The 26943-nt window shown below is 54.1% G+C and overlaps 2 protein-coding genes across 5 annotated transcripts in view; one reads left to right on the top strand and one right to left on the bottom strand.

Annotated features, from left to right (window-relative positions):
• The window catches only part of LOC140898646 (coiled-coil domain-containing protein 157-like), a 30158-nt gene extending 20906 nt beyond the window's left edge, over positions 1–9252 (top strand). Inside the window, exons 9-10 of the mRNA XM_073312776.1 lie at positions 3179–3267; positions 3892–9252. Of these exons, the coding sequence (XP_073168877.1) occupies positions 3179–3267; positions 3892–4201 (399 nt within the window). The 3' untranslated portion in view covers positions 4202–9252. The remainder of the gene's footprint in view (positions 1–3178; positions 3268–3891) is intronic.
• RNF215 (ring finger protein 215) lies at positions 6351–13211 on the bottom strand. 4 transcript variants are annotated; one of them, XM_073312778.1, is made up of 10 exons: positions 12764–13144; positions 12120–12248; positions 11424–11495; positions 11228–11313; positions 10305–10359; positions 9365–9469; positions 8942–9058; positions 8730–8867; positions 8080–8182; positions 6351–7574 (listed from the first exon to the last, which is right to left on the bottom strand). In XM_073312778.1, exons 1-10 carry the CDS (start codon positions 13127–13129, stop codon positions 7552–7554), a joined length of 1194 nt encoding a protein of 397 aa, XP_073168879.1. In that variant the 5' UTR covers positions 13130–13144; the 3' UTR covers positions 6351–7551. The 4 variants fall into 4 exon arrangements, with proteins under 4 accessions (XP_073168879.1, XP_073168878.1, XP_073168882.1 ...); XM_073312777.1 differs by having other exon boundaries at positions 6351–8182; positions 12764–13147; XM_073312781.1 differs by lacking the exon at positions 8942–9058 and having other exon boundaries at positions 6351–8182; positions 12764–13211.
• Between the last annotated feature and the right edge of the window lie 13732 nt (positions 13212–26943).

Here is a 26943-nt window from a genome sequence, read left to right as displayed (position 1 = left end):
AGAATAGGGGGTCAGTGCAACAATGTGGTCCCTACTGGGCATGGAGGGTCTGTGACCCATCCCATGGCCCCTGGGACCCTGAAGCAGAGGGATTGGATGTCAATCCCATGGTCTCTCTAGACTTTGGGGATGGGGGATTGTGGCTTATCCTGTACTCTCTCGAGACTGTACAAATGGGAGACTTAGGACACATCCCACTCCCAGTAGAGTTTAGGGCAGGGGAATAGGAGACCCGTCCTGTTTGGGTCTGGGGAATAGGAGATATGTCCCATGGCTCCTGGAGGCTGAGGAATAGACGATCCATCCCGTGATCCCTGTGGGGGCTGAGGGACTACACCTCCACTGTTCTTGGGGGCTAGAACCTCAGGACTGTTTTCATACAGCCTGTGCTCCAGGACTAATCCCAGTACCTCTGTTCTCTACAGCTGTAGGTTTAATGCTGCTTCCCTGTACTTCTCAGTGAGGCTTATATGCCCCATTCTGTTCCCCCTTGCGGCAATGCAGTCTAGTAACAAGAGCACAGTTGTAGAACCAGTAGGAGTCCGGGCTCTAATTTAAAACAGAAATGAGTGCAGACTGCTGGACTGTGCCAGAACTGCTGTGAGGCCTTGGGTAGACGTCACAGAACTTCCTTGCTCGACAGCTGGCTCAGCTGGAAAACGGGATCTAAAGAGCCCCTGTGTTTGGACTGAGGTCTCCTGAAGAATAACCCAAGTCTGGAAATCTCTATTGTTACTTCCCCAGCATGGCCCTCGGTGGGAGCAAGGCTCTCCGCTGAGCATGGCGCCTGTTCCAGAGAGCGACTTCTGTATTAATGTTCTTCACGTGGGCCTGCGGCCAATCCTGGGTTCTGCAATCACAGGGGGGCTCTGGGGTCCTTCCCTGTGGCCGATCCTGGGCTCTGCGATCACAGAGACAAACAGCAAGGAAAACCCATGTCTGGAGTGCAGCGAAGACACATACAGCGCCTGACCCAAAGCCCATGGGGGCAGGGGGATCTGTCCAGGCCTTTAGAGAAGCACTGCTGGGGGGCTTGTCCATTTGACTGAGCTTTAATTGTGATCTCCTTTGGAACTCACAAAAGTGAGGAATTAATATCACCCCTTGGGGCAGGGAGCAGTAAGACAGGAGCTGTTACTAGAACTGTAGAGAAAGCTAATGCTCTTCTCCTGCTCTTCCCATCCTGACCTCTCTGCCCAACTTTACTAGTACCCCCCAGTCACACCCTACAGCAGCCCTTATTGCTGTACACTTGGCCCTCATCGTTACTTGCTTGTAAATCTTGGGTTAGAGATCCCCTTGTTGGAGCAGTGCAGGCCCAGGACAGTGCTACACCAATACAAATAAATAACACTACCAGGTTTGGCCAGACTGGGCCCCTCCCAGTAATTGCACATAGGACGGTCACCCCTCTCATTTAAGCCCTCCCACTTTTCAACTCAAACCTGAGCCCTACTCCTGGGAAAGGCTACTGCAACCAGATGATGGAGTTGCATGTTAGTCAAGCCTAGTGATTAAGGGTTCCTTAGCTCGATTACCAGGGCAGAAGAATATTAATGTAAGATATTTTCTAGCAAGATATTTTCTGCTTCTCTGCTGCTCTCCGAGCCTGTACCATCCCTCAGGCCACAGTTGCATTATGTGTTGTGTAGAGTGCCTCCTTGAGGAGGGGTTGGTTTAACATTCTCGTTAAAAGAGCAACCACTAGGCTGAAGGCATGAGACTCAGCGGGCCTGACTCACCATTGGCTTGCACCTTACGCTGTCACTTTCACCAGTGCCAAATGCTACCAGAGTGGGAGCATTTCACACCCATTTGCAGTGGATAAGGAGCAAGGCAGTGGGGAGGTAGGTACAGCATGTTTGAAGAGGTGACAAGCTCTGCAATGGTAGCACCCTGCTCCTAGCGCACCACTGCTGGGAGATGCTCACAGCTGCTAAGAATTAAGTCCTAGCTGAAAGAAAAGCTTGGGCCTTTTGGAGCTTCTTCCTGGAGATGATCCCAGCACAACAGCTGTGGGGAGGCTCTGGGGTTCAGTCATGGGCCACAGCAGTCAGGCTTGGGGCTTGCTGAAAGGAACATGAAGGTCATGCCTACACTTCAGCAGCTACAGCGGTACAGCTACAGCATGGCAGTTCTGCCACTGTCGCGTAGAAGCTTCCTACGTCGCCAGAAGGAGCTTTTCCATTGAGGTAATTAAGACATCTCTCCAAGAGGCAGTAGCTAGGTCGATGGAAGAATTTTTCCATTGACCTAGATGCATTGGCCTAATTTTGTGCACAGAGTGCAAAATTTTTCACAGCCCTGAGTGCTGTAGCTAGGTCGATCTAATTTTAGGTGTAGCCCAGGCCCAAGTTGGCAGCAAGTCAGGGTGTGAATCTACCTCGCCCTAGCCTGCTGCGCACAAACTCCATAGTCCATTTTGATCTCTCTTGCACGGAAACAGGAGTGAATCAGAGCTCTCTGTGGAACAGTTAGTCCAGAGCAGCAGGGTGCACATGGGCGCTCAGTGCATGGTGGGCTAATGCAAGGGAGATTGACACCAGGCTTGCTGCGAACTTGGTTTGTGTAGACAAGAATAACAGTAAAGGTCTATTCTTGAGACCAGTTTCCATCTAGTGTCCAGACAGCGTCTCTTGCACTGGTCCCACCCTGCTGGGGTGACCCAGCAGAATTAGCCCCACGTCTCTGGACCAGTGAAGCACAGGCCTTGGGCTGGCCCTCTACACAAGGCCGAGTTTCAGTCATCTCGTCAGCTCAAGGCCCTTTCCTCGATGGCCCAGCCCATTCCAATCATCGAACAGGAGCATTCAAAGCCACGGCCTCCAGCTGGGAGCAGACTAAGCCCAGAATGGAGTGGTTTCTCCCCAGAGAGATGGTAGGAGAGACTTTCCCCACACCCTGGAGCTCCTTGGGCCCAGAGCAAGGAAAGCACTTGACACTAGATAACACAGGCACCCACAAGCACTGGAGACCTTTGGGGCCTAGATGCCACCCATCCAGTTCTGAGTCAGTCCCCGACAGACACCAGCCATGATAGCGCCATGAACGAGGTGCATGATGGGGAGGAATATTCTTTCTGATGCATCCCAGCCATGGCTTCCTGTGGATGCAGGGGGAGCTCCCAGCATCAAGCAGTGACCAGGGAGGTTCTAACCCCGAGTTCTCCTCTCCCCAGTTCATCCCACAGACCCAGCTCTGGGCTCACTCCTCCTCCAGGACTGGCTCCAAGGACGGCATGATGGACCTCCACAAGGCTTCCACAGGGTGAGCAGGCCTGCTCTAAACCTCCCCCCCCCTCGACCCCCAGCAAGCAGCTGCAGGGCTTGGTTTGCATGGAGACTTTACGTGGCAGGAATGGTGTCCCTAGCCAGTGGCGTAGCCAGGTAGAGAAAACGGAGAGCGGAGATTAAAAAAAAAAGGAGCCACCCGCTTGTACTCACCCGGCGGCGCTCCGAGTCTTCAGCGTCAGGTCCTTCACTCACTCCGGGTCTTCGGGGGGGGGAGGGGGTTTCCTTCAGTGCCGCCGAAGACCCGGAGCGCCGCCGGGTGAGTACAAGTGGGTGCTGCTGAAGACCCGGAGCGCCGTCTGACCCGCCCCCGAAGACCCGGATTGCCGCTGGGTGAGTAAAAATTAAAAAGGCACCACCTCTGCTCGGTGGGAAAGCGGCCGCTGCCCCGCTCGCTACACTGCTGTCCCTAGCCTCTGTTTGGCAGAAGCTGGGAATGAGCAACAGGGGAGGGATCATTTGATGATTGCCTGTTCTGTTCATTCCCTCTGGGGCATCTGGCACGGACCACTGTCGGAAGACAGGATACTGGGCTAGATGGAACTTTGGTCTGACCCAGTAGGGCTGTTCTTATGTTTTTATGAGACTTTCCCTGCCTCAGGGGCTGCATCTCCAATGCCTTGTCCTACATCTCCTACAGCAACTCTAACCTCGCACACAGACCTCCAAGCAGTACAGTACCCCACCGGCTTGCGAGTGGCCAAGCCAGCAGCCAGAGCATGGCCCTCCAGAGACCGCCAAGCAACCAGCCAAAGCCATCCTCTGCAGAGGCCACGTGGAAGGCAATGTCCTGCGTCTCCCTTCCAGCCGAGAACTCGGCCATCAGCATTTATGCCAGACTGAAAGGGAAAGGCAGCACAGCCAGAGTCCAGGGCCTCTCAGCTCACAGCCCTAGGAATCACCGGAAATAGAACTCCAGGAGAGCAACCCCTGCTGGAGGTGTTCAGCCAAGGACACAAATAAAGCCATTTACTGTTCTTCCCCAAGGCTCCCTCCGAGTGCAGGGCTACTGTCTGTGACAGTGACAGAGCTGCAAAAGGGCTGTGCCACATGGGAGCCCAGGGCTTCTCTGCCACTCGCCTGTTCCCTAACTGGGATGGGCCACCTGCTGGAGTCAGGGCAGTCAGCTTGTGGGGGACGCCACGCCTTGCAAACAGCATCTCCTTTGGTGGAGGAAGGAGCATTGGCAGCTCCACAAGGAAAACCAGCCGGACCTCCCGGAGCAGCAGGATGGCTGCTGTGAGGGAGGCTGCCCAGGAAGAGGTGGGAAGGATGCAAGGACTGAGGGATCCTCTCAGGGATCCAGAGGATCTCATGAAGACAGAACCCATACAAAAGGCTGTATGCTTTCCCACCTTCCAGCAGGAGACATCTTCCATTCCCACATAGGAACTGCCCCATTTTGTACAGACACAAGAGGGACTTTTCTTCCTCCTTAGGGAGCTAGGAATCAAGAGCTCCATCACAGCCTGGATCATACCCCCCCCTCCTGTGGTTTAACATCTAGCGCTTGCTGCAAACCCCTGCCACATCCTGGTTGGGTTTTGACAGCATGGTGTGCTGCAAGGGCAGGAGGAAACAGCAGGGAGTTGAGTTTCAGTAAAAGATTCAAGAGTTAAGACTTTTAACCAGTAAGATTGCAGTTGGCAAATGACTGCAAGAAAAGGGGTGGGGAGAACAGGAAGGACTGTATTGAGTGACTGCTATATAACAATTCCAGTGGGCATTGACAGCATACACTGTTCTGTTCCTTTTCAATGGCTCTGTTACAAGTTAGGCTCCAAGAAGTTAGATATGAAAGACTAGCTTAGATCAGACTGTCCTTGCCCCTGCAGGGAAAGGGCATGGTTCCCAGAGAGAGGACAGTGCTGTTAATAAACTAGTATTTTACATTTAAGCTTAGCCATTCCTTAAAGAGCCTCTGACAATTACTTCATTATACTTCCCACCACCTAATTTATGCTGGTCAACACCCTCTTAAGAAATTGCATGTGCAATTTCTCCTCCCACCTTTATCCCGCAATACTGTTTGTCCGAGGGCTTTTAAAGCAAAGGGTGACATGCCTCCTTGATCTGGATAACAGCACAGATTAGCAGCAGGGAGAACTCTGTGCATCTGCAGGGAGCATGAGCCTGTTTCATATCTCACACCATAGCACCAATTTACTGGACTGAGGGAGACTAAGTGTCATTGGAACCCACAATAAGATTCATCAGCAGTGGAGACGTGTAAAAACTGAACCAAATCGAGGCTCAGCAGATGTTCATTAACTTCAGTCTAGAGGACTAAGCCCATGCCACTGCATTCTATACTACATCCCACACTCCCCAGCTTAAGTCATGTCATGCACCCTGTGGAAAACTAGAGGACCCAGCATGCAGTGGGCTTCTGGTGGAATTCTCTGCACGATACTAGGCAGAAGACAGCCTCGATGATCCTAACGGTCCCTTCTGACCTTGAAATCCATGATCCTTCATCAGACTAGCCAGGCTGCATTGCATGCAGGTTCCTGTAGTCCTCACCAATGTGGCCCTTGGGTAGGTATATTTGCACATCCAGATGAAGCTGGGGGAGGCAAAGGGAGCTGGCTATGTGCCCAAAGGTTTGCTCTAGGAGAGAGGCATGGGCTAGCAGCCTAAGCATAGGACTGGGAGTCAGGGCCTCTTGAGCTCTGCTAACACCTTGGCCACATCCATCCTCTGGCAAGTTACTGGACTGCTGTGTCCAACCTGGAGATCAGATTATCCCTGTGCTGTGAGCAAAGACTACTGTCTGGTATATACCATACCCTAGTATTTTTCTGGCCCCTGAACCTGCAGCCAGGCAGTAACCAGGGCACCGCCTTGAACTCACAGCAAGGATCAAGCCAGGCTCTTTTCCATGATACACGCCCCTTTCAGCTTCTCTGCTATCTTGGGAGGGACCCTTTCTAAATGGCAGTAGGAGACTAGGAGAGAAAGGGGCTTGCTAGCCAGGCAGAGGGAAACTGAACCTATGCAGGGAGCAGGAGGGGGAATCAGTGCTGGATTGTTCCGTAAAAGAAACAGCAACAAGAGCAGTGCAGGTTTCTCCTTGCTCTAGATTTAATAGCGCAGGCAGCTTTACAGACAGGTACAGTGCATCGAATCCAGCAACCTCTGGCTGCTGAGTGGGGCTGGGAGCCAGCCAGGACTCCCAGCAAAGGGCTGGACACTGCAACACATCCACAGATATTGTTCTGCCCCTGCAGCTACCTCATGCCATTCTCTCTAATAAATTAGTATAAATAAAGCAAGCATTCAAACCCTCCCCACTTCCTGCCCCTGCCCTCCAGCAAGGTGATCTCCCAAGGGCCAGTGAGAAGGGAAGCACATCAAAACATGGCAGATCAATGCAGCTTCCAGGCCCACTCCCCTGCTCCAGGTGTGGGCCAACACCCTGTGAGGGATGAGAGGGGCTCAGTGTTGCCTTTGGCGACACCCAGGCCACCCTGCTGAGATAGCCAAGGAGTAACTGAGAGCTGAGCCAGCCCAGGGGCTCCTAGCAGCAGCCATGGGAGTATAGAAAATAGAGATTTATAAAAGGAGAGAGTAAGTCCCTTAAGAGCACTGGGCGGGGGCAGACTAGCCTGCCCCAGGGAGCACAGGGAAATCAGCTTACAGCAAAGTGCTTGCACCAGCCTCTCCCATGGTAGCTGAAGCTTCCCCACTAACCCTTTAAGACTTTGCCTAAGAAGTCTGGCATCCCCTCCTTATTCCCCTGAGCGGGTCTCAGGTGCCTCCTTAGCTTATTTTACCAGCCCCCACAACCCCTACCCCTCCAAAGACGCTACACTAATATCGACAGATCAGCTGCCCAGATGCACCCCCACCCCCTACACACATACTCAGAGGCAAAGTTCTGCCCTCCCTAGTCTCAGGGGGCTTGCATGGATTTAAGACAGCGCACAATTTGACCTCATCCATCCCTACACTGACCCTGCCTTCTACCCCTGCCAAACAAGGCTGTCTGAGTGCACTCTAAAGGGAGCAGAACCTTTTCCCCACCCCAGTGCTCAGGTTCCCACTCTCAGCTGCCTGGGGATAACTGCTGAGCTGAGCACGCAGCCCTGGGGGTCTGCCCAGCCCTGGGGACACATGCACAGTGCTGCTGCTTCCCCCTGCTCAGCCACTTGCTCTGCTGATGGAGCCACACTCCTGGTGTCCCCAGCCCCCTCCAACAGGCACCCCCCAGCCCCTGGAGTGTAGGTGGCTCTGTCCCCGCACCATGTCCATAGGCCAGCTAGCTCTCACCGCAGCAGTTACCTGGAAGGGAGATCAAGAGGGGTGTCACTGGAGGGTCAGTAACCCCTTCACTGCCAATGAGCTCTCCCTAGGGAAAACAGGGCGAGAAGCTGCCACGGGATTCTAAAGCCAAGGATGCAGTTATTGTGTACTTAACACATCTTCCCAGAGCCCCCCCCAGACATTGCACCCCTCCCCCAGAGCCCACATCCTCCAAACCTCCCAGACCCCCTACTGCAAGCATGCTGAGATCACCAAGGTGGGGCCTGGGGAGGCAATGGCTGGGAGACCTGGTCTCATATTTAGGCCACAATGTGTGGACAGCCTGTTACCCAGCTATGAGGCTCATTTATTAGGTCTGTCCCATTTCTGCATGTCATGGGGGAGAGGGGGCATCAAAGGAATCCACAGCCAGGGCAGGAGCTTGCAGGGCTTTGCCCACATCACAGTGAGAGGCCTGAAGCCTCAGGGCCAGCACAGGCAGCTGTACAGGGGGCCACCCTCCAATTCCACCCTCCGCTCTCACCCAGGATGTTGTGCTTGCACAAAGGGCAGGTCTGCTGCAGGAGCAGCCATGGATCCACGCAGTCCCGGTGAAACTCGTGTGAACACGGCAGCACCCGCAAACACTGTGGGCAGAAGGCGAAGCAATGAATGTCCGGGACAAATACATGCATCACAGCAGCCATCTTAGCACCCTGCCTCGGAGACGTGTCAGGCCAAAGCAGGGAGCCAGGTAGCCCAGTATCTGCCTTCCTGCTGCAGTGGGATGCACTGATAGGCCAGCTGGGGAGAGTGGAGTCCCCTGCGTGTCCAAATGGCCATGGGAAGACATCTGACCACCATACAAGTATCTGAAAAGGGCAGGCACAGCAGAGCTGCTGGCAGTCTGCTAAGTGAGGGCAGAGGCTGGGGACTGCTCCAGACAGGGAGCACTGGGATGGAGCTGAACATAGGTGGGAACTCTTGTGCCTAGAGAGAATCCATACCCAGGTTCTCCCATGGTTTAGGGGCAATAGCTTTAACTGGCCTGTGACTTTTCAGCCCAGGTTCTGCCACTGGCTAGCAGGCTTCTCGCAGACCTCCTGTGTCTGTCCCTAGCACCAGTCTGGTAAGGCTGGTGCACAAGGCATTGGTCCCAAGACCCCAGCACGTCTTGCCCCAGCCAGGCTCTACCTGGTTCTTGTGGAACTGGTCCAAGCAAACAGCACAGCTATCAATGTCATGGGCCTGGCTCCAGTGGTGTTTGCCAGGGTGATAGCGCCGAGTCTTCAGTGCCGACAGCCTCCGCAGGATGTGCTGCTTGAGGTCCAGCTGGGAAGGCAGAGCACACAGTCAGTTCCCAGCCGCACGTCCCCAACAGGAGAGGAGAGGAGCAGCGAGCCCACCTCAGTGTCCTGGTCCGGCTGGCCCTGTCGGGACTGCCGCTGGGCCTGCACGATCACACCTGTGCACAGGATCAGGGCGATGAACAGGATGGCGTTCCACAGCTGCTGGAGGTACTTCTGCAGGGCCAGCACACAGGAGCCATTAGCACACGCCTGGGACTCCATTCTCCCCAGCTCAGCTGCAGCACCCCCCAGCAAACCCCACCTGCATCTCAGCCAAGGATAGGATGGGATCCTCTTTGGTACTGTTGGTGCTCTCTGAAACTGTAGCTCAGGAAAGCTTATGCTCTAATAAATTGGTTAGTCTCTAAGGTGCCACAAGTACTCCTTTTCCTTTTGCGAATACAGACTAACACGGCTGCTACTCTGAAACCTGTCGTTGTGGAGTCCCAGGGACACCCTTCAGCCAGTAGCAACACAAACCTGGACCCGCGAGCTGTTCTCGCCCGTGCAGATAACTCCTTGCCACTCTCCATACAGCCCACCCCGGGACAGGCCGCAGGTTGACCACAGGGTGAGAGTCACTCCCTGCAGAGGAAACACAGCACCATGCATCAGCCAGTGATAGGGCAGGGCAACACCAACACATGGAGGCAACAGTGAGACCATGCAGGGGCAACAAGAGATAGCAGCGCAAGATGGCACTGGGAACAGGCCATACACAGACAGCACCATGTCACAGAGCAAGGAGGGCAGGATCCTGCTCTAAGTGGCTTGCCTGGCATCTGATCACCTCAATGGGCACTGCTTTACCAGACAGATCCTGACAAAGCAAAGGGACCCTGGAGGAGAGCAGTGAAAGCGGACGAGTTAGGAGGGAGTCTATGTCTGTCTATAACATGGCTAAGTGACAACAGGACATGAGTCTGCAGTTAGTCAGGGGCTCCCTAGGGAACAGAAAGCAGGGTAACGGGGTGAAGTTAAGGGAAACTTGGTGTTGAGATGGAAGGAAGGACGGTCTAGTGGGTAAGGCACTGACCAAGGATTCAGGAGACATACGTTCAATTCCCCATTCAACCCCAGGCTCTGTGACCTGGGGTAAGTCATTCAAGTGACAGTGCCTCAGTTTCCCCATCTGTAAATTGGAGATAGTGTTTCCCCATCTCTGAGGATAAATACATTCAGGAACGTGGAACCCCGATAAACTGGGTATCGAGGTGTCTCTGGCTGTGGAATCAGCTCCCAAGGGAAAGGGCAGAAGGCCAGCCGGGCCAGGCCATTTCACACTGGGCTGGAGAAAGCACAAGGCCAGGATGCTATGATCACACACATTCCCCAGTCTGAGCTTCAGAGAGCACCAGCATGCACCCAGCCCAGCCTGAGCATGCACGCATGCTGTCCCCTCCCTGCTGAGACTACGTACCAGGTTCTCCAGCAACACCGCTTGATACGTGATCTTGGCTGTCACCCGGAGCCCCCTGTTAGCAAAAGTTGAAAACAGCGTTAGCCCTGCAGGTTCCCTAGGCACAGGCATCTCTGTCATGCCGCTATGAGGGGAGCTCAACTTTCTGTGGGGTAGGGGATCTCAGCCCACAATCTCATCCTGCTACCTCGGCTGCAGCTGAGGTACCCCAGGAATGCCCCCTAGCCTGCCTCTCCTGTAGAGGATGGCTTGTGAGCCTGGGTCACAGGATGGCACAAAAGCCCGCAGGAAGCCATGGAACCCACATAGGAAATAATGGGGAGCCCAAGACACACACATGGAGGGTGGTCATCCCAGTGCCCACAGAGGGCAAAAGGGAGGCAGTAAGAGAATGGAGTGCTGGGACTGACTCCTTGAGTGACCTTGGGCAAGTGTTCGGCAGCGCAAGGATGCCCCTACCCCCACCCCCCTGGGCTAGCCTAGTGCCCCCCGCGTGACTCACGCACACTGAAGCGCAGGGGCCCCCAGAGCGCGGTGCCCGGAGAGGTCACCCTGATTCGCCATACCCAAGGGACAGCTCTGAGAATGACACACGTGAATGGGAGGACAATGCAGCCCAGATAGCACCACACACAGGCCGGCAGGGCCCTCAGGGGGGCAGAGGAGAACACACAGAGCCCTGGCTGGGTCCCAGGGTAGCATGTGCATATCTGCACAGGTAGTGCGGGGCTAAGGCTCACCCCCCGACACTTTTCTGGAGCTCAGGGTAACGCGTGTGCGCACGCACACTACAAGGGCTAAAGATCACACACACAGCACTTGCTGAAGCCCTTGACAGGGCTTGTGCACGCACACACACACACCGCTGCAAGGCCTCGACACTCTCCAGCTGCCCCCACCGATCCCTGCCGGCGGTCTCTTACCGTAGCAGAGCCCCGAGAAGCCGGGTGACATTGTCTGAGGTCTGGATCACAATCACGGGCTTGGAGAGCACCTCGGACACATCCAACTGCAGCAGGGAGGAAAGCGACAGACATGTCAGCAAGGCCATGGAGCCAGCTAGGCTGCAGCACTGAGCCCCCAAGACAGGGTCACGGGGAGCCAGCGTGACGCTCCTACCTCTCGGATCGTGTTCTGATTCAGCGCGAGAATGAGCAGGGCCGATGCTCCCAGAACTAGGGCTCGCTTCATCTGTGGGGGGAGAGTGCACAGGGCCAGGGAGAGACAGAGTTGCACACGCTATCAACCACACACAAACATGGAGGCCAAGGGAAGGAGACAGGAGGCTTGGCCCAGCAGCCTCAGGACAGGGTGGGTGGGCAACTGAGCCATTCCTCCCCCTTCCCCTCCCACCCCCACCCCCGAAGGAGATTTTCCTGAGGGTCACCCTCTGACTCAGGCTCAGTGAGCCAACCTGTGGTGATAAGAGGGGTCCTGGTCTCCAGCCCGCTGCTGGCGTTCCAGGAAGTCACTCCAAGACAGGAGTAACCTGGCTCCAGTTTGCCCTCGCTGAGCGGCTGCAAAGATCCTCTGCTTCCAGGCAGAGTCCTAGGGAGCACGGGACCGACTGGATAAAAGGGTTGCCTCTGCCAGAGTCCCTGGGGCACAGTGCGGGTCCCAAGGGGCACTGTCATAGGGAGCACGCGGTGCTGGAGACCCTGGCATGCACAAAGGGACCCCATGGGGAGGAAATCCCCCTGCCAGACTCCGCGCTGGGGACCCAGGGGGCCATGCCATGGAGAAGCTCCTGCTGCCGCTCTCCCAGTGGGCACTGCTGTGGCCCAAGGACGGCCCACGGAGGCAGCGCTGGTTCACCTTGTTGACCACGGCCGCGGTGAAGGACTCCTCCTTGCTGCCCCTCGGGATCTCCGCCTGCTCCTCCCCCACCGGCACCACCCCAATCCAGCTGCCCTCACCCTCCAGCTCAGGCTCTGCACCTCCCACCTGCAGGAGGAGAAAACGCCGTCAGGGGACCGCCGAGCCCGACGCCGGGCCCGGGCCCGGGCCCAGCCGCTCGCCCGCAGTCCCGAGCAGCCAGCTCCCCAGGGCAGCCTGATGAGAAAGCGGCCGTGCCCCCTTCGCCGCACTCCCGGCCGCGGCTCCACCTACCGCCCACAAAGCCAGGGGGCATCCTCTGCCCCACGCCTGCCGGACACCTGGCAAGGGCTGGCTGTGGGGGCTGGGCCCGCGGCCCGCCGTGCCCAGCCCTTTGCCCCATTGTGCCCCTGGGTCCGGTGCTTGCTCCCGGGGCGGGGCCCGTCTCTGCGCTGGGCTGTACAGCGCCTGACACCGCGGGGTCCGGGCCACGCCGGGGCGCCCCGGCCACCCAAGAGAACAGAGGCGAAACGCCAAACCCCGCCTGGGCCCGCCCGGGCTCGCCTGGGCCCGCTGCCCTACAGGGGAGAGGCCCGTGGGCCGCCCCCGCCGGGCCGCCCCCCGCGCTGCCGGGGCCCCCGTACCAGGACCAGGCTCCCCTCCGTCGCCTCCTCGCGCGGCCCCGGGCCCGGGCGCCCCCCCAGCAGCGCCCCCTGCAGCGTGTAGCCCCCGGCGGGCGGGGAGCGCGGCGCGGCCTGCCCCGGCTCCCGCAGCGCCAGCACCTCGACCCGGGCCAGCGCCGGGCCCAGCGCCGCCACCTGCCCCAGCAGCACGGGCAAGAGCAGGCGGGCCATGGCCGGGGCCGGGCCGAGCCGAGCCGCGCCGCGCCGCCGCCCCGCGAGCCGCCGCCGCGCCCGCCCGCTCCCTCTGCTGGGCCGGGAGGACTCGCCGGGCCGCCGGCTGCCTCCCCGGGCCTCGGGCGGACAGACACCCCGCGCGGGGCGGGGCATCGCCTCGGGGAGCCCCGGGCCGAGCGGGGAGCGACGTGCCCCGCAACGCGGGATCTGCAGCCCTAAACCAGAGCCCGCGGGGGACGGTCACCCCAGCCACCCGCCGCCGGGAGAGACCCCGAGCCTGCTAGAGCAGGGCAGCCAGGGCAGGAAAGTGAGGCCTTCCCCCCCGCAAAGCCGCCCCTCAGTCAGGGCAGGCAGCCCCAGTCAGCTGGTGGGGAGCCCTGCCACCTCCCCAGGGGGAGCCCCCGCAAAGCCGCCCCTCAGTCAGGGCAGGCAGCCCCAGTCAGCTGGTGGGGAGCCCTGCCACCTCCCCAGGGGGAGCCCCCGCAAAGCCGCCCCTCAGTCAGGGCAGGCAGCCCCAGTCAGCTGGTGGGGAGCGCTGCCACCTCCCCAGGGGGAGCCCCCGCAAAGCCGCCCCTCAGTCAGGGCAGGCAGCCCCAGTCAGCTGGTGGGGAGCGCTGCCACCTCCCCAGGGGGAGCCCCCGGCTCCCTGCAGTTCTCATGGGGGGGGTCCGCCCCGCGACCATGGCGGGTGCCCCACAGCTGCAGGGGAGAGAGGGACCCCATGTTACAGGGGGAGAGGGAAGGGCGGGATCTCTGGGGGCGCGTGTGGAGAGGGACACCCCAGCATCGCAGGGAGAGGGTGAAGAGACCCCCAGCAGTGAGGCAGCGAAGACGGACGCCCAGCAAGGTGCGGGATGGGCTGAGGAGGGGATGTCCCCGTTTTGGCCTGGTCAGACACTACGTCTGACAGAGGAGTCTCTGGCTCAAGGGGATGCACTTGGGACCCCCCAGACCTTGGGGGCTTGAGACAGGGAAACCTTTGATGCCACCACGCAGAGCACCCCACTCGGAGCCAGATGGGGAGGCTGTGGGCCGAAGTCAGAGGGGATGATGAGAGGGAGCATTCTTTGGTGGAGCAAGGGCAGGAGGGGATGATGTCCCCAGTCCCTGTGAGCCAGGCTCACTCTCCCAGGAGGCCGTTCCCTCCTCTCCATCCCACTGAGCCCTGGCCATTGCACGTGTACCCTCTACATGTGACCCATTCAGCCCTGCCAGCCCATTCACACATAGGGCAGCTCTAAGGTGTCACGCTGGCTGCAGGGATCTGCAGCGGATTGAGAGGGATTAGCCCCAAGGTTGGCCTTAACAGGCAGGATAGGAGCCAGAATCAGGGGGAAACAGCCTGGCAAGGGGGAAGCAGGAGGGAGGACTGAGATAAATGCCGGTGAGGCAGAGGGGTGAGGCAGGCATGACCTGCTTTTGGCCTTGGCAGGAAAGGGAGGGTACAGCTTGCTACAGGTCTTATTGACAATGGCTGAGCCTAGGCAGGGCCAAGCTGTGGGGTGAGGAGTGGGAAAAGTGAGCTCGAGCGCATGCGGATGAGGTGGAAAGGGTGGAGAGGACACAATCACGGCTATTTAGGGCTGAGAAGAGCGATCTTCCCATTCTCCCATCTGGGATCCCCCCACTCCACTGTTAACTCCCCCCATTCATCTCCCGCAACTTGGGGGATAGGATCTGGCAGGAGAGTTTTCCTGATGTGCCAAAGAACCCCCCACCTAGCCCACCCCTCAGCTATCAAAGCACAGCACCAGTAACAAAGGTGACCAGCAAAGGGCTAATGAGTTTGTGCCCTTTGTTTGCCGGTTTATGACACACAAAGGGCCAAAAAAGGCTTTTTAAAAAGATTTCCTTTCTGCTTGTTTTTCTGGCTTTGTTGGTTTGGCTGGAGGAATTGTTGGAGGTCTCTCCTATGGACTGACCTCCGTTCCTGATGGAAGGGGCTTATTCCAGAATTTGAGGCGTTAATGAAGGGCCCACATTTTGAAAAGTGGCCACTGATTCTGGGCACCCAGTGAGAGATGCCAGGCTCTCATCCCTGCGACAGTATACAGATGGTGGATCCGGACCCTTTGTGTAAGAATCCCTGGGCGGCACAGAATGGCTCCCTTCAGCCTCGAGACCAAGGAACTGTCTGGAGAGATGGGAGCGTGGCCAGGATCTCCTTATGCCCGAGATTCCTAGCTGCCAGAGCCCCCTTGAGCTATGGGCAGCTGGGTGTAAATTAGAGGGTCCTGACACTGTTTTGCCGTGGACTGTCTCAGGCCCCATCCAGCTTCAGGATCAGGGAGGGTAAAAGTGCTTAAAGTCACCTTTGCCCCTCACCCCTCTGGCCCTGTGTTGAGTCCAGCTCAGCCAGACCAAATAATTTGGTATTTGGTGTCTCTTGCTAGCTACCCAAAATCAATACCCACTTCACTGAATATTTTAAAAGTCTGAATAAAAATTACTTCCTTTTCCTATTCATCACAGGGCTTTTGCATAGTATATCTGATGTCATAGTCCTACTGGATTTCCAGCTGCCCACAGTCTGCCAGGGGCAAGGCAATCTCATTTTTTAACATTAAAAACAAGTAGAAAGAAAATAAATTTTGATCCCAACAGGTTTCATAAATGACCCAGCTCTCCGTTGCACAAAGCCCAGCATCCATTAGCTTTTGATTATGACACTTCTCCCTTCAGCAAAACAAAAGCACACATTTGCTTTATCCTCAGATATCTGAGGACACTAAATTAGCTACAATTCCCCTCCTAATCTATATCAGCCCCACAAGTTTGTCTGCACTCACGAAACCTCCTGCTGCTGCATTACCACCACTGCGGCTTCACCAAGGGCGCTAGACTAGATGGAATACAGGAATACCTTGTTGTCTAACCCTGCTCAGGGTAGATCTAGATCTGCAATTCTCAATCTTTTCCATGCTCCACCTCGCTTTTCCATAGCGACACACCCCACTGTAGATCTCCCCTTCCAGGCTTTCCAAGATCTACCTGAATTCTTCTCCCATTTAGCAATATGGGAATGGCAGAGTGGTCATGACCCACGGACACCTGTTTGCAACTCCCCAGGTTGAGAACACCTGGTATCGATGACACGGTTGTTAAAAGCTCCATCTACACTAGCTGTAATGGCATTGCAACAGGGGTGAATTACAGGTCCTACATTTGCCATTGTATTTCCTGTGTCTTCCTACTGACCCTGGTCTAGACTGGGCAAATATCTTACCTACTGTGCACTAAGTGTCTATGGCTGATTGTAAGCAACTCCTTTCCCAAAGCTTCATTAAGGCATCCATCAACCAAGCATGTCTGTGCATCAGTGGAACAAAGCAGAACAGGGTCTAATGGTATGAGGAAAGACCAGCCTACCCTACAATTACAATCTAGCCAATTACAATTGTGCCATGACCCAGTTACAACCCCATACCAAACTTTAAGTGTACATGGCCCTAAGCTGCATTTTGTAATCTGAATTCCAGGCTCACAGCCAAGGTCTTAGCCTGGTTACAGAATGCATCCGAATGCCATTTCACTACAAACGGGGCCTGTGCTGGACCCAGGTCCCCTGACTTGGATGGAATTGGAAGTGGGGCCAAAGGTGAAATAAATAAAATGAAAACAATCCTTTTTAGTTTTGAAAGTGACCAGCTGTCTGTAAAGAAGCAGTGAATGCTGGCCAGTTACCACAGCACCTGGGAGTGCCAGTCCTGAGCCAGGATCCCCTTATGCTAGGGCCTGAACAAACAGGACAAAAAGATGGCTCTACCTCAGGGAGTTTCCAGGCTAAGGATCTGACAAAACACAAGAGATGCAGACAGAGGTGGGAGTACAGTGAGAGGATATGGTCTCCCTAAGACTGGAATGAATCATAGAATCATAGAATATCAGGGTTGGAAGGGACCTCAGGAGGTCATCTAGTCCAACCCCCTGCTCAAAGCAGGACCAATCCCCAATTAAATCATCCCAGCCAGGGCTTTGTCAAGTCAGGCCTTAAAAACCTCAAAGGAAGGAAATTCCACCACCTCCCTAGGTAACGTATTCCAGTGCTTCATCACCCTCCTAGTGAAAAAGTTTTTCCTAATACCCAACCTGAACCTCCCCCACTGCAACTTGAGACCATTATTCCTTGTTCTGTCATCAACTACCACTGAGAACAGTCCAGATCCATCCTCTTTGGAACCCCCTTTCAGGTAGAATCATAGAATCATAGAATATCAGGGTTGGAAGGGACCCCAGAAGGTCATCTAGTCCAACCCCCTGCTCAAACCAGGACCAATTCCCAGTTAAATCATCCCAGCCAGGGCTTTGTCAAGCCTGACCTTAAAAACCTCTAAGGAAGGAGATTCTACCACCTCCCTAGGTAACGCATTCCAGTGTTTCACCACCCTCTTAGTGAAAAAGTTTTTCCTAATATCCAATCTAAACCTTCCCCACTGCAACTTGAGACCATTACTCCTCGTTCTGTCATCTGCTACCATTGAGAACAGTCTAGAGCCATCCTCTTTGGAACCCCCTTTCAGGTAGTTGAAAGCAGCTATCAAATCCCCCCTCATTCTTCTCTTCTGCAGGCTAAACAATCCCAGCTCCCTCAGCCTCTCCTCATAACTCATGTGTTCCAGTCCCCTAATCATTTTTGTTGCCCTTCGCTGGACTCTCTCCAATTTATCCACATCCTTCTTGAAGTGTGGGGCCCAAAACTGGACACAGTACTCCAGATGAGGCCTCACCAATGTCGAATAGAGGGGAACGATCACGTCCCTCGATCTGCTCGCTATGCCCCTACTTATACATCCCAAAATGCCATTGGCCTTTTTGGCAACAAGGGCACACTGCTGACTCATATCCAGCTTCTCGTCCACTGTCACCCCTAGGTCCTTTTCTGCAGAACTGCTGCCTAGCCATTCGGTCCCTAGTCTGTAGCTGTGCATTGGGTTCTTCCATCCTAAGTGCAGGACCCTGCACTTATCCTTATTGAACCTCATCAGATTCCTTTTGGCCCAATCTTCCAATTGGTCTAGGTCCTTCTGTATCCTATCCCTCCCCTCCAGCGTATCTACCACTCCTCCCAGTTTAGTATCATCCGCAAATTTGCTGAGAGTGCAATCCACACCATCCTCCAGATCATTTATGAAGATATTGAATAAAACCGGCCCCAGGACCGACCCTTGGGGCACTCCACTTGATACCGGCTGCCAACTAGACATGGAGCCATTGATCGCTACCCGTTGAGCCCGACAATTTAGCCAGCTTTCTACCCACCTTATAGTGCATTCATCCAGCCCATACTTCCTTAACTTGCTGACAAGAATACTATGGGAGACCGTGTCAAAAGCTTTGCTAAAGTCAAGAAACAATACATCCACTGCTTTCCCTTCATCCACAGAACCAGTAATCTCATCATAAAAGGCGATTAGATTAGTCAGGCATGACCTTCCCTTGGTGAATCCATGCTGGCTGTTCCTGATCACTTTCCTCTCATGCAAGTGCTTCAGGATTGATTCTTTGAGGACCTGCTCCATGATTTTTCCAAGTACTGAAGTGAGGCTGACTGGCCTGTAGTTCCCAGGATCCTCCTTCTTCCCTTTTTTAAAGATTGGCACTACATTAGCCTTTTTCCAGTTGTCCGGGACTTCCCCGGTTCGCCACGAGTTTTCAAAGATAATGGCCAATGGCTCTGCAATCACAGCCGCCAATTCCTTCAGCACTCTCGGATGCAACTCGTCCGGCCCCATGGACTTGTGCACGTCCAGCTTTTCTAAATAGTCCCAAACCACCTCTATCTCCACAGAGGGCTGGCCATCTCTTCCGCATTTTGTGATGCCCAGCGCAGCAGTCTGGGAGCTGACCTTGTTAGTGAAAACAGAGGCAAAAAAAGCATTGAGTACATTAGCTTTTTCCACATCCTCTGTCACTAGGTTGCCTCCCTCATTCAGTAAGGGGCCCACACTTTCCTTGGCTTTCTTCTTGTTGCCAACATACCTGAAGAAACCCTTCTTGTTACTCTTGACATCTCTGGCTAGCTGCAGCTCCAGGTGCGATTTGGCCCTCCTGATAACATTCCTACATGCCTGAGCAATATTTTTATACTCTTCCCTGGTCATATGTCCAACCTTCCACTTCTTGTAAGCTTCTTTTTTATGTTTAAGATCCGCTAGGATTTCACCATTAAGCCAAGCCTGCCATATTTACTATTTTTTCAACTCATCGGGATGGTTTGTCCCTGTAACCTCAACAGGGATTCCTTGAAATACAGCCAGCTCTCCTGGACTCCTTTCCCCTTCAAGTTAGTCCCCCAGGGGATCCTGGCCATCCGTTCCCTGAGGGAGTCGAAGTCTGCTTTCCTGAAGTCCAGGGTCCGTATCCTGCTGCTTACCTTTGTTCCCTGCGTCAGGATCCTGAACTCAACCAACTCATGGTCACTGCCTCCCAGATTCCCATCCACTTTTGCTTCCCCCACTAATTCTACCCGGTTTGTGAGCAGCAGGTCAAGAAAAGCACCCCCCCTAGTTGGCTCCTCTAGCACTTGCGCCAGGAAATTGTCCCCTACGCTTTCCAAAAACTTCCTGGATTGTCTATGCACCGCTGTATTGCTCTCCCAGCAGATATCAGGAAAATTAAAGTCACCCATGAGAATCAGGGCATGCGATCTAGTAGCTTCCGTGAGCTGCCGGAAGAAAGCCTCATCCACCTCATCCCCCTGGTCCGGTGGTCTATAGCAGACTCCCACCACTACATCACTCTTGTTGCACACACTTCTAAACTTAATCCAGAGACACTCAGGTTTTTCTGCAGTTTCGTACCGGAGCTCTGAGCAGTCATACTGCTCCCTTACATACAGTGCTACTCCCCCACCTTTTCTGCCCTGCCTGTCCTTCCTGAACAGTTTATAACCATCCATGACAGTACTCCAGTCATATGAGTTATCCCACCAAGTCTCTGTTATTCCGATCACGTCATAGTTCCTTGACATCACCAGGACCTCCAGTTCTCCCTGCTTGTTTCCAAGGCTTTGTGCATTTGTATATAAGCACTTGAGATAACCTGTTGATCGCCCCTCATTGCCAGTATGAGGCAGGAGCCCTCCCCTCACAGACATTCCTGCCTGTGCTTCCTCCCGGTATCCCGCTTTCCCACTTACCTCAGGGCTTTGGTCTCCTTCCCCCGGTGAACCTAGTTTAAAGCCCTCCTCACTAGGTTAGCCAGCCTGCTGGCAAAGATGCTCTTCCCTCTCTTCGTAAGATGGAGCCCGTCTCTGCCCAGCACTCCTCCTTCATGGAACACCATCCCATGGTCAAAGAAACCAAAGCCTTCTCTCCGACACCATCTGCGTAGCCATTCGTTGACTTCCATGATTCGACGCTCCCTACCTAGGCCTTTTCCTTCCACGGGGAGGATGGACGAGAACACCACTTGCGCCTCCAACTCCTTTATTCTTCTTCCTAGAGCCACATTGTCCGCAGTGATCCGCTCAAGGTCATTCTTGGCAGTATCATTGGTGCCCACGTGGAGAAGCAGTTAGAAGGTAGTTGAAAGCAGCTATCAAATCCCCCCTCATTCTTCTCTTCCTCAGACTAAACATCCCCAGTTCCCTCAGCCTCTCCTCATAAGTCGTGTGTTCCAGTCCCCAATAATTTTTGTTGCCCTCTGCTGGACTCTTTCCAATTTTTCCACATCCTTCTTGTAGTGTGGGGCCTAAAACTGGACACAGTACTCCAGAGGAGTCCTCACCAGTGTCGAATAGAGGGAAACGATTGCATCCCTCGATCTGCTGGCAATGCCCCTACTTATACAGCCCAAAATGCCATTGGCCTTCTTGGCAACAAGGGCACACTGCTGACTCATATCCAGCTTCTCGTCCACTGTAACCCCTAGGTCCTTTTCTGTAGAACTGCTGCCGAGCCATTCAGTCCCTAGTCTGTAGCAGTGCATTGAATTCTTCCATCCTAAGTGCAGGACTCTGCACTTATCCTTATTGAACCTCATCAGATTTCTTTTGGCCCAATCCTCCTATTTGTCTAGGTCCCTCTGTATCCTATCCCTGCTCTCCAGCGCATCTACCACTCCTCCCAGTTTAGTATCATCCGCAAATTTGCTGAGAGTGCAATCCACACTATCCTCCAGATCATTTATGAAGATATTGAACAAAACCGGCCCCAGGACCGACCCTTGGGGCACTCCACTTGACACCAGCTGCCAACTAGACATGGAGCCATTGATCACTACCCGTTGAGCCCGACAATCTAGCCAACTTTCTACCCACCTTATAGTGCATTCATCCAGCCTGTACTTCTTTAACTTGCTGACAAGAATACTATGGGAGACCGTGTCAAAAGCTTTGCTAAAGTCAAGAAACAATACATCCACTGCTTTCCCTTCAGCCACAGAACCAGTTATCTCGTCATAGAAGGCAATTAGATTAGTCAGGCATGACTTGCCCTTGGTGAATCCATGCTGACTGTTCCTGATCACTTTCCTCTCATGTAAGTGCTTCAGGATTGATTCTTTGAGGACCTGCTCCATGATTTTTCCAGGGAATGAAGTGAGGCTGACTGGCCTGTAGTTCCCAGGATCCTCCTTCTTCCCTTTTTTAAAGATTGGCACTACATTAGCCTTTTTCCAGTCATCCGGGACTTCCCCCGTTCGCCACGAGTTTTCAAAGATAATGGCCAATGGCTCTGCAATCACAGCCGCCAGTTCCTTTAGCACTCTCGGATTCAACTCGTCCGGCCCCATGGACTTGTGCACGTCCAGCGTTTCTAAATAGTCCCTAACCACCTCATTCTTCACAGAGGGCTGGCCATCTATTCCCCGTATTGTGATGCCCAGCGCAGCAGTCTGGGAGCTGACCTTGTTAGTGAAGACAGAGGCAAAAAAAGCATTGAGTACATTAGCTTTTTCCACATCCTCTGTCACTAGGTTGCCTCCCTCGTTCATTAAGGGGCCCACACTTTCCTTGGCTTTCTTCTTGTTGCCAACATACCTGAAGAAACCTTTCTTGTTACTCTTAACATCTCTCGCTAGCTGCAGCTCCAGGTGCGATTTGGCCCTCCTGATTTTATTCCTACATGCCCGAGCAATATTTTTATACTCTTCCCTGGTCATATGTCCAACCTTCCACTTCTTGTAAGCTTCTTTTTTATGTTTAAGATCCGCTAGGATTTCACCGTTAAGCCAAGCTGGTCGCCTGCCATATTTACTATTCTTTCGACACATCGGGATGGTTTGTCCCTGTAACCTCAATAGGGATTCCTTGAAATACAGCCAGCTCTCCTGGACTCCTTTCCCCTTCATGTTAGTCCCCCAGGGGATCCTACCCATCCGTTCCCTGAGGGAGTCGAAGTCTGCTTTCCTGAAGTCCAGGGTCCGTATCCTGCTGCTTACCTTTCTTCCCTGTGCCAGGATCCTGAACTCAACCAACTCATGGTCACTGCCTCCCAGATTCCCATCCACTTTTGCTTCCCCTACTAATTCTTCCCGGTTTGTGAGCAGCAGGTCAAGAAAAGCTCCCCCCCTAGTTGGCTCCTCTAGCACTTGCACCAGGAAATTGTCCCCTACGCTTTCCAAAAACTTCCTGGATTGTCTATGCACCGCTGTATTGCTCTCCCAGCAGATATCAGGAAAATTAAAGTCACCCATGAGAACCAGGGCGTGCGATCTAGTAGCTTCCGCGAGCTGCCAGAAGAAAGTCTCATCCACCTCATCCCCCTGGTCCGGTGGTCTATAGCAGACTCCCACCACTACATCACTCTTGTTGCTCACAGTTCTAAACTTAATTCAGAGACACTCAGGTTTTTCTACAGTTTCGTACCGGAGCTCTGAGCAGTCATACTGCTCCCTTACATACAGTGCTACTCCCCCACCTTTTCTGCCCTGCCTGTCCTTCCTGAACAGTTTATAACCATCCATGACAGTACTCCAGTCATGTGAGTTATCCCACCAAGTCTCTTATTCCAATCACGTCATAATTCCTTGACATCACCAGGACCTCCAGTTCTCCCTGCTTGTTTCCAAGGCTTTGTGCATTCGTATATAAGCACTTGAGATAACCTGCTGATCGCCCCTCATTCTCAGTATGAGGCAGGAGCCCTCCCCTCACAGACATTCCTGCCTGTGCTTCCTCCCGGTATCCCGCTTTCCCACTTACCTCAGGGCTTTGGTTTCCTTCCCCCGGTGAACCTAGTTTAAAGCCCTCCTCACCAGGTTAGCCAGCCTGCTCGCAAAGATGCTCTTCCCTCTCTTCATAAGGTGGAGCCCGTCTCTGCCTAGCACTCCTTCTTCATGGAACACCATCCCATGGTCAAAGAACCCAAAGCCTTCTCTCCGACACCACCTGCGTAGCCATTCGTTGACTTCCACGATTCGACGGTCCCTACCCAGGCCTTTTCCTTCCACGGGGAGGATGGACGAGAACACCACTTGCGCCTCAAACTCCTTTATCCTTCTTCCCAGAGCCACGTAGTCCGCAGTGATCCGCTCAAGGTCATTCTTGGCAGTATCATTGGTGCCCACGTGGAGAAGCAGGAAGGGGTAGCGATCCGAGGGCTTGATGAGTCTCGGCAGTCTCTCCATCACATCGCGAATCTTAGCCCCTGGTAAGCAGCAGACTTCTCGGTTTTCCTGGTCAGGGCGGCAGATAGATGACTCAGTCCCCCGGAATAGAGAGTCCCCGACCACCACCACCCGCCTCCTTCTCTTGGGAGTGGTGGTCGTGGAACCCCCAACCTCAGGACAGCGCATCTCATGCCTTCCAACCAGCGGAGTCTCCTTCTGCTTTCTCCCCCCGGACATATCAGCTGGTCCACTCTCCTCAGCGGTACCTGTGGAGAGAACATGAAAGCGGTTAGTTACCTGTGTCCGCGTTGCTGGAACCCGGACATTCCCCCTTCTTCTTCTGGAGGTCACATGTTGCCAAGCTTCTTCACTGGCCTCTTGGCTCCGCTGTGCAACCTGCTCTAAATCTTTAGAGCTTTGTGCCCGTAGAAGCCTATCCTGACTTTTGTCCAGAAAATCCTCCGTTTCTCATATGCAACACAGGGTCGTTGATCATCATGGTCCATTCTGGCCTTATGTAAAACTCCAGCAGAGACTCTGGCCAATCGATAGCGCTGTAACTATAGCAACCATTCAAGAGGACGCATCTGTCTTGGTTCCACTCCAGGCTCATCCTTGCATTCCTCTTCCAAATGCTCCCCCACCCCTTGGGACAGTGAACGTTCCCTCAATGGAATCAGGCACAACATTTAATTGAGCAGAAGGTTCCATTTGTTCTGAATTCTGGAGTGGCTACAATGTAGGAATCGGTTTATCCAGTTGGTTACACTTCTGGGTGCTGCTCCTACAGGGTGTTGTAAAAAAGAACCAGCAAAATTCCGTTTTATTGGACTCTATAAGCAGGGGTGCCCATTATGCCCTATGCTGCATTGCAGGTATGGACTATGCGACCTTCTCTTCCCTCTTTGCTGTGATACCCTCCCCTACTGTAAGGCTCCAGTCCAGCATGTCCATTACCCACCACTCTTGAACTGATGACAACCCCACCCGTGGCCGAAGGTAAACTGGAATCTAACTCGGATTTGTTCCCCTTGGACTCAACAGCAATTTCACATCCAGATAACTTTACAGCCATTGGGTCCAATTCTCTTTTCCACTAACGGGGGTGGAACTGCCCTGTAGAACTGCCCTGGTGTAAATGGTTTCTCTGGCTGGGAGAGAGCTATTAAAATGGTTCTGTTTTGGCCCCCCAATCCAGATTCTTAGACAGGATGTGGCCCAGGGATGGAGGGGGCATGGGCATAGCACACGGGAATGCAGCTCCCTTGCTTGGTGCATGACTCATAAGGAACCATTGCAGACAGAACATTGATTAAGGCACCTTTGAGGTCACTCTAATGGCATGGCTACACTTGCAGATGCAGAGCGCTTTGAGTTAAACCTGCCTTCGGAGAGCGCAGTAGGGAAAGCGCTGCAGTCTGTCCACACTGACAGCAACAAGCGCACGGGCGTGGCCACATTTGCACACTTGCAGCGGCATTGGGAGCAGTGCGTTATGGGCAGCTATCCCACAGAGCACCTCTTCCCATTCTGGCGTTCTGGCTTGTGGGAAGGGGATGGGGGGAGCATTCTGGGTCCTGTCCCAACGCCCCGTGATGCATCTGTTCGCATCCCAGCAATCCCTGTGCTTCCAACCACACTTGGCGCCATCTTTCAACGTTTTCTATACTGTGCGCTCTGTCTTCCCTTTCGCTCTGCGGGAATGGAGCCCGAACTGCTGAGGAGTACGCTGACGAGTCTCGCCAGCACGTCACGTTTGGCAGTCGAGTTATTCCTTATCCTCCAAAGTGACAGTGAGGGCTCCGATGATATCGACTCAAGTAACGCATATGACACGAGTTTGCTTGTGGCATTCACGGACATGCTCACCACCGTGGAACTTTGGTTTTGGACTTGGGAAACAAGCACTGAGTGGTGGGATCACATCATCATGCAAGTCTGGGATGACGAGCAGTGGCTGCAGAACTTTCGGATGCAGAAAGCCACTTTCATGGGACTGTGTGAGGAGCTCGCCCACACCCTGCGGCGCAAGGACACGATATTCAGAGCTGCCCCGACAGCGAAGAAGACGGTGGCTATTGCAATCTGGAAGCTGGCAACTCCAGACAGCTACCGATCGGTCACCAACCAGTTTGGAGTGGGAAAGTCAACCGTTGGAATCATGTTGATGCAAGTTTGCGGGGCCATTAATCGCATCCTGCTCAGAAGAACTGTGACTCTGGGTAACGTGCATGACATTGTGGATGGCTTTGCACAAATAGGTTTACCTAACTGTGGAGGGGCGATAGATGGGATGCATATTCCAATTCTGGCACCAGCCCACCTAGCTTCCAAGTACGTTAATCGGAAGAGGTATTTTTCTATGGTTCTCCAGGCGCTTGTGGGTCACCGTGGGCATTTCATTGATATTAACGCAGGCTGGCCCGGAAAGGTGCACGACGCACGCATCTTTTGGAACACTGGCCTGTTCAGGAAGCTGCAAGCCGGGACTTTCTTCCCAGACTAGAAGATCACCGTAGGGGAAGTCGAAATGCCCATTGTGATCCTTGGAGACCCTGCTTACCCTTTAATGCCGTGGCTCATGAAACCCTACTCAGGGAGCCTTGACAGCAGCAAGGAGTGGTTCAACAACAGGCTGAGCCAGTGCAGAATGACTGTGGAGTGTGCTTTAAAGGGCCGCTGGCGCTCTCTGTATGGGAAGCTGGACCTGGCCGATGACAGCATCCCCACAGTTATATCCGCATGCTGTACCCTCCATAACATTTGTGAAGGGAAGGGTGAAAGATTCACTCAGGCATGGACCTTGGAGGTTTAACATCTGGAGGCTGAATGTGAACAGCCAGAGAGCAGGGCTATTAGAGGGGCCCAGCGTGCGGCTGCAAGGATTAGGGATGCCTCGAGGGAGCAATTTGAGGCTGAAAGCCACCAGTAATGTCTGGTGCCCTGCACGGGAGTGAAGTGCAGTGGTTCCAATGTTAGTAGGAATCTATGTTTGCTACGCTGACTTGCAGTGCCTGTTTCTTTCCTGGGCTGAGGTATCTTTTACTTTATGCAGTAATAAAGAATGTTTTCAAAGCCAAAAAATCCAAGTATTGAAAATAAAATTCATTTATTGAAAAGAAACACAACTGCTTGGGAAACAGAAAGGGCAAGAGGGTGGCGTGGGGGGTCCAATCACAGATTTGTGTATGTCGTTATCACACTCAGCCTTCCTGTCTGGAGTGCTGTGCAATGAGCGCTGCACTTCAGGATGGCTATAAGGCATGTTGAGGGGGGCTGAGTGCAGTGGGTCAGGGTCGTCGTTTTCAGGGCTGGGTGGTGAAGCTACAGGTGTTGGAGGCAGCTGGTGGCGGTCAGAACCCAGATGTTGGGGAAAGTGGGTTGGAGGTGACATGGGAGCACAAGGGAAAGTTTTG

The sequence above is a fragment of the Lepidochelys kempii genome, chromosome 15 (assembly GCF_965140265.1).
Source record: "Lepidochelys kempii isolate rLepKem1 chromosome 15, rLepKem1.hap2, whole genome shotgun sequence".
In the NCBI taxonomy this organism is placed as follows: domain Eukaryota; kingdom Metazoa; phylum Chordata; order Testudines; family Cheloniidae; genus Lepidochelys; species Lepidochelys kempii.
Note: the sequence above shows the minus strand (reverse complement) of the source record. Positions and strands in the feature narration are given on the sequence as shown.